A 10,449-nucleotide genomic window follows, 5' to 3' on the forward strand; every position below is an offset into this window, starting at 1 on the left:
CCATCCCATCCCATCCCATCCCATCCCATCCCATCCCATCCCATCCCATCGAATTGTGTGTGTCTGTGTGATGCAGCAGGTCACTATCTCCTCCTGGAATGTGGAGGGGTCCTTCTCCCAGTCTCTGCCTTCTGGCTGAGGAGGCTGGATTCCCTCAGTACAACTAGTCTTGTTATTAAAGACTGAGGCAAAGAAGGCAGTAATCACCTCAGCCTTTTCCTCATCACTTGTTGCCATGCTTCCTTCTGCATCTAGCAGGGGATGGAGGCTCTCTCTGGTCTTTCTTTTGCTGCTAACATACTTATAGAAACATTTCTTGTTGTCCTTGATTGCTGAGGCCAGATTAATTTCCAGCTGGGCTTTAGAATTCCTGATTTCTGCCCTGCATAGCCTCAGAGCATCTTTGTAATCACTGTGAGTCACTAGCCCCTTCTTCCAAAACCTGTAAACTCTCCTTTTCTCCTTCAGTTGCAACCAAAGCTCCCTGTTCAGCCAGGGTGGCTTCTCTTAGAGCACCCAGGGACTGCTTGCTCCTGAGCCATTAACACTTCCTTCTTAAAGAGTGCCCAGCCTTCCTGGACCCCTATACCCTTCATGACTAACTCCCAAGGGATCCTGTCAAGCAGGTGCCCAAACAAGACAACGTCAGCCCTTTGGAAGTTCAGAATGTCATTTCTACTACCCCCTCTCCTGGCCTCCCTAAGAATAGAGAACTCTATTATTTCATGATTGCTGTGCCCTAGTCAGCCTCCAACCACCACATCATCCACCAGTCCTTCTCTGTTCACAAGGAGGAGATCCAGCAGGGCACTTCTATTTAATTATGACCATTTCTTCCCTAAAAGTGGAGTTGCTAAGGCTTGCACAGTGGAATAATGACCACTCACAAAGAGGAGTTAGGTTAGCTGATAATATTCCAGGAGCAATGAATACATTGGTTCCTGTGGCTGTGAGCAGGGCTGGCAAAGTCAGAACCAGGGTCAAAAAGACAGCAAACTACAGTGTTGCCTCCAGCAAGTTTCCTACTCAGTGTTATTATTCCGAACAACAGTGGCAGAAGACCTCTTGCATTAAGCATTGCATTAAGGCTACAGCAGAGATGGCTGCTCTAGCATATGTCAGCACGCACGGGTTGCCTAATGGCCAGTGCTGTGGTACAAAATAACATGCTGATCGTCCTCTTTGTGTCATGGAGGAAGTTAAATGAAGGCCACTGTCGTAGCTTTTACTCACCGTTAGGTTTATTTGTAGCTGGATGCTGTTGGACGGTTTCAGAATAGCTTTTATCAGGAATTAAAATAAATGCATGCAATATGAATATTCAAATGAAGCTAACACATTTATCATTTCAGGTCTCCTACGCAATACAGCTTGGTTTGCAGATTTAAAGTAATTTATACACATTGCAGAAGTGGCTAAAGAAAAAAAAACTAGACCCTGGCTTGATTGATGAATTCTAATGGAAAGTTAACATTTCATTTTTTTTAATCTTTTAAAGTGCATACATAGAAGAGATGGAGTATATAGGTATCACACCAATCTCACATTTTATACAATTATTTTTATTCTGTGTAGTGAAAGATGTATCAGGTTGTCAAACTACCAGAAGGAAAAAAAAACAAAACACTCAACCCTGATGCTTTAAAGAATTAGTCTCAGGAGGACTGTGGAATTTTACCATTATATTTCAGAATAACAGAGGTGATAAAAACAGCCAAAGTTAGAACATAATCCTGTTAGCTGCACTAATAATTATAAGCTTCAATGACAGGACAAAATGCTGCAATTACTATGTCATCTGTCTTGTCATGGATTGTGACTAATTACCATCCTTGCTACAACACCCACTCTGCTTATCCTTTACATCTAAAACAAAGGGATTCACACACATCTATTGGCAATCCCACTGCTTATCTCCCAACACTATTCAGAACCAGTTAGGAATATTTTCTACCTTCTTAAGAAAAAGGAAAATGGAATAACAACTGATACACCAAGATTCTTAAATGTCAATGCACTCCTTGCTTTTCTGCTTGCAAAAAGACAATTAAATTACTTTATTCTGGGGATAATTGATAAAGCACCAATATTATCTTTGCTTTCTCAACTTTAGTGCTAGCATCTTTGGAAGATGCATTATACTACTAGTCAAAAGGCCACTGTTCATCTCATTTCATTTGATGTTTCCTAGCTTGGAATCTGTGCCTCCTGCTTCCTACTTACGTCTCCATTTTAATTCTAGCTGTTCCTTCTGTGGGGAAGTAAGGCAGGTTCAACTGATGATCCTTCTGGGATTCTTATGGTTTACAGAAATTCACCACAGTAATACTCCTTCCAGCTACTGATACCAATACACCAATAACTTCATCCTCCCCTCTTGTCTTGTTTCTTTCACACCTCTACAGCGAGTTGACTTTGTGGAACCTCAAAACACTGCACTGCTTGCTGCTCTGACTGGTTATAGGACTTGATTTTTAAATCAGTTGAAAAATCCAGAACACAGCGGGGAATGGGCAGCTATCAACATACTTCTAACTACAAGATTTTAATTGTACAGACCCAACACTTGCTGGTTACAGCAGCTACTGTGCACAGAAAACAAAGTGCCTCTGTAGTAGAAAAATGAGATGGAACTTCTGATTTCTCTACTCAATAACACAGGCACCTTTTTAATGTTAACAATGTGGTCTTGTCTATTATGGGAATAAACACTTGGCTATACTTGCAAAACAGTGTTTAATTAAATTATTTGGAAAGCACTGATCATTTGTTAAATGTCTAACTAGTTTAAGCAGATGCAAAACACCAGAAAGAAAGAAATAAGTTAATTTCTCTGTCTTTACATATATGTCTAGAGAACTCGGAACCTAGCCACTGTAAAGTCTCAGTAAAATATGGCTATACTGAAACATGCACTTAACTGTTTCAAGATTAAAAGGCAAAGCAGATCTTGAGGGAATAAAAAGCCCGCCAACCTCTTCTCAAAGTCCCTCATATACTTATTCAAAGAAATTCTAAAAATCAATATACATTTTGCAAATTGTATCTAGTTTATGTTAGTATAGGAATCCTCAGAATACTGAAACACATCAGATATTCTTTGGTACCTTTTTAGTCCCAAGTTGTTTTGAAAGGTGAAATAATAGCACTTTCAAGCTCTCTCTTTTGTAGGTCTGCCACACTTGCCAGTAACTCTGTTCTTCTTAATTGAACTAACTGTAAAAATAACCTACGTCTTTCTTACATATGTAATTAAGAACGTTATACATCTAACTAATGAAGCTATCTGCATAACTGAGCTAATGATGTGGTATGAGAAAGTTACCACTGATTATATAAAAGCAAATTTAGGACAATCTATGAGCAATTTCAAATTCCAATAAAGTGGGCCATATTTTTCCAACCCTTTCCTCTGCCAGTCATTCACACCCATTCCTTCTTGTCAGTTCTGTGGTTCGTGCAGCTGCAATATGACCTGAATCAGGGAACTAACCCCATTGAACAGTGAATAGGCAGACCTTTCCTTACTGAAAGAAACAGAAGTGCCTGTCCCTGTGAGCAGGCATCTATTATGTGATCAATCTGTCAAGACACTATATGAGATAGAAACCACAGTTTTGCAAATTCAATGGTCTTACAAGACATTGATAAAAACTGTAACATATTTTCATATAAGCAAGATTGACCACTCACATGAAATGCACTAATATTTCTGAATGATAAATACTATCTTTCTAATTAGTAAGTTTATGAGCTGATACTATTTTAAAATCATAATTATATACTATTGCCCCCATGCTGACTACACACAGAATTTCAGCACATGGGATGGATGGACAGACTGAGTTAAGACTACATCAAGAATTTAATGTATAACACTTCTAAACAGCCTTACTGAGTCTGTAACTTCAGTTACAGTTTATAACAATCCAGTTTGAGGAAAAAACGATTATTTAAACACAGTCCTTTCTCTAGTCTTTCCATCACTAAACTGTTCTTACTCGTAGAAGTTGGATTTTTCATCTAAATCATTAGTCCCTATTTTCAGAGGCAGAGAGAGCAAAATAGATTATCATTGCTTTCAAAACTTCCTATGACATTATTAGTTTGTAGATGCTTGATTTATTTACAGAATTTTAGCCTAGTGGAAGGGAGAATGACAGGGAAGAATAATCTGCTGGCTCTTCTGGTCAAAAAAGTTGAGCACTTTTGTCTAATAGTGTTTTTAGTTAAAATATTTAACCTACATACCTTTAGAAGCATGATAAAACCAAATCTGCACATACAACAGGCTATCAAGTGTGAAGAATCATAACTGAACATTGCAATCATACATATTATTTTGTGTAATAACATTGTGCTAAAACAAATCAAATCGAAGCAATTCAGCTTGATTAATCATTATTCAAAAGTATCTCAGTATCTTAAAGACTTACTCCAGTTCTTAAAAGAGAACAGAGAAACCTGAGGTGCGCTTACATTCTGCTACAGGTGATAAAGAAAAGCACCTATGCATCTGCCAGCTGATTTTAAATATTTCACAAAATACTGTTCCTGACATAGGTAAAAGGCACAGACTAGAAACCAGTCTTTGGAAATCACTTCATTAGAACCAAGCAGTTACTATGTAACTAATTCACAGTACTGAATATTGTTTGATAGCTCAACATAGATTTTTTTATTTCAGCTGATGGAGTCTTTCTGCAATATTAAAGGAAGGCTGTGCCACAAACTAGTGAGTCTATTCAAAATATCAACAATAAGTCTAAGTTTACCTTCATCCTATCCATGTATGCTTCCATTTTTAATTGCTCCACGGCTTTCCTGGCTTGAGATATACTGGCTGTACTGTTTGACACTAGTTCCTTCATTTTGTTTTGCCTAGAAGAGACAAAGTTGAGACAATTTAAAAGTATAGGTAGCAAATACAGCAATTAGTAAAACGACAGTTATCTGAAATCTAACCAGCCCTCACACACATTGAACTGCCAGGCTGCAGGTCACAGATTCAAACCAGACACCATTTATTTCTGTTCTCTTTTTCAACAGCACCTTATTGCATTACATATTTGCATTCTCCTCTGCCAGTATTCAATCTTAATTCTGCAAACAACATACAAATACAGAGTGCATGGCCATTATTTCAGTGTAGAAATGGTTGTGCTGGTTCAGATTGCCAATGCAGAACTGCTGTTCACAAACAGACTTTGCAGCCATTACTCAGTTTGGCTGTATACCCCAGTTACACCTAGTAATATGAAAACAAGTTCAGAAATGTGCATAATGGGAATGAATGCCACACTGCTCTCACAGCATCAGAGAGAGAGAAATTTTAAGATAGAGAATGAGTCAAAATTCTGAACACAGATTTAAGGACTTCAGAAAGGAAGCAACAGATTAAGAAGAAATAATGCAGTGGTTTCCAACTTCTTGCTTACACATTCCCAGTGGTCTACAGGTGACTAAAAACCAGTACAGTATACTATACAATTACAGGTTTTTTTTTTTTTTTAAAAAAAAAAAAAAAAAAAAGAGATCTGCAGCTCTTGGGAAGGGACATCTAATTAAGGTATGTCAGTGTTTGCTTTTCTTGCATTGCTACTCCCTGAGGGCTTGAGGGTAAATCGACTCATTGTCACGCAGTCCTCAGCATTTTTACCAGATTAGTTAAGATGACTACATTGGAACCTTGAAAAAATTTACAACACATATGCTCTGGGTGGTCTGCATGGTAAGAGACTTCCTGCTGACGCCACTATGCGGTGCTGGTCCAGCACAAGTAACAATTATTATTTTGAAGTCACTGGAAGTGGGCTAAACCTGCATGGAAACAAATATAAGATGGAATACAGACAACCTAGGCAGGTCCTGGACTAGTTATACTACCTAGTAAGACTAGGTTCTGAGGCTTCCATCAGCCAAAACACTCGCCCATGGTCCTGTACATATGGTATGCCACAAGTGCCACCTGAATAAAGGTTAGTCTGGCACGGAGTGTTAGAAACCAATACACAGGCAATGCAAAGGACGCAGGGTGTGAGAAGCAGATGGGACACAGGAGAAAACACACAAAAAAGAGGCATTTTGTATTGCTGTCAAAATTAGGCTTGGGTCTTTCAAAATGAATATTTCCAGCTTATTTCTGGACATGAAGTGAACACCTAAAACTACACAAATTTCCCTTCTTGAACCTCAGTAACTTACCTGAGCCAATCACTAGGATAAAAGACACAAACGGGAAATTAAGTAGGATGCAGGAAGTGCTCTTATACAAAAAATTGTATCTACAATGTCTTAAATGTGTTAGAGTCAATAAAAGTACACAATCCAGAGCACAAAAAGAATGGAGAAATAACTTTTAAACTGCTTTGATTTTGCAAAACATAGATGTTCAAAGACAAGGCAAAGGTAGCTGTTTCTTCTTTCCAAAAATCAGTAACCTGTGCTGTAAAATGGGATGGTGGAATACAAATACAACAGTGAACCATGCTCAACACTAATTTGAAGCAGCAAAACAATCTTTTTCAGCACTTGTGTAGGTCTAGGCAGGGGAAATGCTACCTTAAAATATATGAACTGTGCCGAATAAAACAAGAGCTTTAATATATGCCGAGACAAAGAACAGGTGTGTCATTTCAATGGAACACACGCTTCCTCCTTGCATGCACTCTGACGAACTAAAATCGTGTCAGAACACAGTAGCTTTTTCTTTCCTTGTTTCGGTCTTTGTTTACAATCTTTTAATTCATATTCCTCACAAGGCACAGGATTAAATACACGTGGAAGAACTGGCTTTGTGTAAAATGCCATGTACTGAACAAAAGCCCACAACCAACCAACAGCCTCCAATTTTCAGATGTGTTTTGACTTGCAGTGGACAAGCAGAAAGGATATGAGACTTTCACAAGAGCAGGAGGTTCTGAATTACAGCTCATCTCTGGACTTTTTGTGTGATGCAACATCCTAGCTTTTAAGTCTTAATCTATCCATAAAGATAAGAATAAACACATTTATCTGTGTTTACACAATGATACCCCACAAGTATGAATCATTTAAATTTTGTTATAATCTCCATGGCTAGAATACTAATGAACATAGAGCCAAAAAAGTCAAAGCTAACTGAAGTCACAGAGCCATTTCTACATTTGCCACAGACAGCCCAAGACCAGAGGCAAATTAGAAATTTAATTTGGAATAATACATTTAAATTAAACTGAATTAAGCAACTGAAACTCCATGAACAGTACAGAGAATTCCAGACCTCCCAAGCTTTTCTGGCAATTCATTCAGTCAAACCATAAAAGTTATAAACACTAGAGCTAGATAATTTGAACTGTCACTGGCTTCATCACAGTTGGCGAGAACACTGTTCCTAGTACTTCCAGCCAGTTTTTAAGTATCTACTAAGTAAGAGATTGAGTTAAGACCATAATGGAATTTTGAAAAGGTTATTAGGCACAAGAATACTTGAAAAAATCCAAACCATTTCCAAAACAACATAGTATGTCCTTACATATATTCTGAAAGAGAAAATGGGGAAAAATTTAATAAAGAAAATATTCGTCTTCTCTGGTAAACTATTTCATGATATCCAAAAAGAATCAGAATAAGAGGCTTCATAAAAACAACTTTAAATAAAGAAAGTCTGGCACTAGATGTTTCAACCACTGAAGAAAATTTCCACTTATCCTGAGTAAGAGGTTTGTTTATACTCAGAAGCACAAACGTTTGTTCTGTTCTAAATACTGCTCCTACCCTGGCCTTCACACGCACTTAAATATTTAACTATCATATTTCTGGAAATACTTAGCATTCATTTAAGTATCTAATCTCTTTTATTCATGCAGACAGTTCTGCTTCCAGAACTTTGTAAGATGGATTTCTCCTGTTTCACATTTCACTTACCAAGCTACATACACCTCTGCCTTCTCTTTCACTCTCTGCAAATACAGTACGTATCTGTGCATCAGTTAAGGCCCTATTATATATGCAGTGATGTTGACAATGAGAATTGCACTCACTTTCAAACCAGGCTGTGATGAACTGGTCCTCTGCAGACAAAGCTTTGGCTGAGACTTGGTTCTGTTCTCCTTAGGACCTGTGATACTCTTTAATAACCTTAAGCTTAATATTCTCTAATGAAATAATATTGCTACTTAGAAATAAAGCTCTGGAGAGAAAAGAAATTTTAATAACGAGTCTATTACACACCCTCTCCCTCAATGACCATCCCCTGGAATGCAAGGGAGCCTCCTCCTTCAAACACTCTCCTGTGGGATCACTCTTGGCGTTTCCTTTGTGGCTGCAGCCTGACAAATGGTTCCAATCCTCTCTCCTAAAAACACCTCCTTTTATTCTTGAGGTCTTTAGACCTCAGGAAAGGCACAGTTAGCTTTGTATTGTATCTGGGGGATAGCCTACGGGATCATAGAATAGTTTGGGTTAGAAAGGCCATTTAAAGGTCATCTAGTCCAACCCCCCTGCCATGGGCAGGGACACCTTCCACTAGACCAGGTTGCTCAAAGCCCCATCCAGCTTGGTCTTGAATGTTTCCAGGGATCTACCACCTCTCCAGGCAACCTGTCCCACTGTTTCACCACCCTTATCCTAAACAATTTCTTCCTTTTATCTAGCCTAAATCTGCCCTCTTTTAGTTTAAAACCAGTACCCCTTGTCCTATTGCAACAGGCCTTACTAAAAGTTTGTCACTTTCTTTCTTATAGGCCCCCTTTAAGTACTGGAAGGCTGTTATAAGGTCTCCCTGGAGCCTTCTCTTCTCCAGGCTGAACAAACCCAACTCTCTCAGCCTGTCTTCATAGGAGAGATGATCCAGCCCCCTGATCATTTTTGTGGCCCCCTCTGGACCTGATGACCACACTTCCTTGTGCTGAAGACCCCAGAGCTGGACATAGCACTGCAGGTGGGGCCTCACCAGAGCGGAGTAGGGGCAGAATCACCTCCTGTGACCTGCTGGCTGTGCTTCTTTTTGATGCTCAATCTCCCCATCTTTTAAGTTACCTAAAAAGCCCTAAACCAGAAATTACTCAGCTGGGTTTGCTAATGTTCATTCCTGGTTGTTTTTCCAGCAGCCCCCTATTAAGTTAGATTGATACACACATACACAGGTCCTGATAATCACCGTAGTTACAGTAACTATGTTAGTGATCAGACTACGTGCAGCCTACATGTTACTGATGCATGCCAGCAGACCTAGATTATATAGGAGCTCTTTTATCCAGTGTGTTTTTCTGCAGTGCACTGAGCTCATTAATCTAGACTCTGTGACTCTTCTTTAAGGGGAACACTGAGCGCGTTAGCAAAGAATAGTGACAGCAGCTACACGGCCTTTTGCAGCCAAGTAGTTTTTGCTGACTGGCACACCACTAGCCAGCCACTTCCTAAAGCATTGCTCCTGAGCTGCGTAGCGACAGCCTCCCAGCCAGATGAGTTTTCTGGGGTTTTGAGGGTTTTTACCCCACATAAACTTCATCCTTTTTCTGGGTGCAGTTAACTCATTTGTGCCAACGATCTTAATCTCCAGGGTTCATAAAAATGCTTGTGAAGAGCAACTTTTCTTTATTTGTTTTTAGAATAGATTAGATTGTACCCAACAGCACTTCAAAGGCCAACTTATCATATGATAACCCAGGAAGTTGCATAAATATTTGCAGGTACAGCTTGACCTTGCATAGGGGTAAGGAGTACAACCTACGTTCACCAATCTTTATAACTACTTGTTAGTAAAATGCAGAAAAAGTCTCAAAATTTGAGTAACATGGAAGCAAAATATAATTTTCAAACTCTTCAGTACGGATTTCTACAAGCAACAGGGATGAAAAACTGCACTGCAAATTCCCCCCCCCCCCCCCAAACTCATCTGGCCACTGCTGCTGCTCCTGCATTCACATTTAATTGCATCATAAGGATTTACATGCTATAAGACAAAGAACACATGCTAGATGGTTCAAATAATCAGATAGTTGTCAGACATACAATATTTTTACCACTAGATTCTAACAAATTTACTTTTTAAGCTAAAATGTGAGGGGTGAAATGGCTGTTTTAACACGTATTTTCATCAGGTTTTATATAGACATGTTTTCTTTTTAATCTGCAACTTCATGTTTTACCACAACCAGGAGTGTCCTACTAGAGTTGGCCTATAGTCTTTGAATGCAGTACCTGTAACAACCTGCATGATCTCTGTTTCTGGAATCTACATGAACTAGCCCCTAACGATGCTTATATGGGCTTCATTCACCTGCATTACAGAATCTGAATTTTAAATTTTTGCTGGGAATGCTAGCTCAGTCAGTGGCAAGTAAATCTCTACAGAGGTCATTTGTCAGTAGGTTGTAGATTACTACAGTAACAGAGTCCTGTCTGTACCTCTAGAAGCTTAACTAATGTTCCAGAGGGTATTTTTCAAGGCAAGCAGAGCTTTTAAAT

The 10,449-nt window shown here is 39.0% G+C and overlaps 1 protein-coding gene across 1 annotated transcript in view; it reads right to left on the reverse strand.

Moving 5' to 3' along the window:
- Nucleotides 1-8,170, reverse strand: part of GNG4 (G protein subunit gamma 4) — a 13,000-nt gene extending 4,830 nt beyond the window's left edge. The window contains exons 1-2 of the mRNA XM_026845822.1: nucleotides 8,022-8,170; nucleotides 4,776-4,881 (exon numbers count right to left, since the gene is read on the reverse strand). Coding sequence (XP_026701623.1) covers nucleotides 4,776-4,871 — 96 coding nt within the window. The 5' untranslated portion in view covers nucleotides 4,872-4,881; nucleotides 8,022-8,170. The remainder of the gene's footprint in view (nucleotides 1-4,775; nucleotides 4,882-8,021) is intronic.
- Between the last annotated feature and the right edge of the window lie 2,279 nt (nucleotides 8,171-10,449).

Source organism: Athene cunicularia, assembly GCF_003259725.1.
Source record: "Athene cunicularia isolate RWA chromosome 3 unlocalized genomic scaffold, athCun1 chr3_part1, whole genome shotgun sequence".
In the NCBI taxonomy this organism is placed as follows: domain Eukaryota; kingdom Metazoa; phylum Chordata; class Aves; order Strigiformes; family Strigidae; genus Athene; species Athene cunicularia.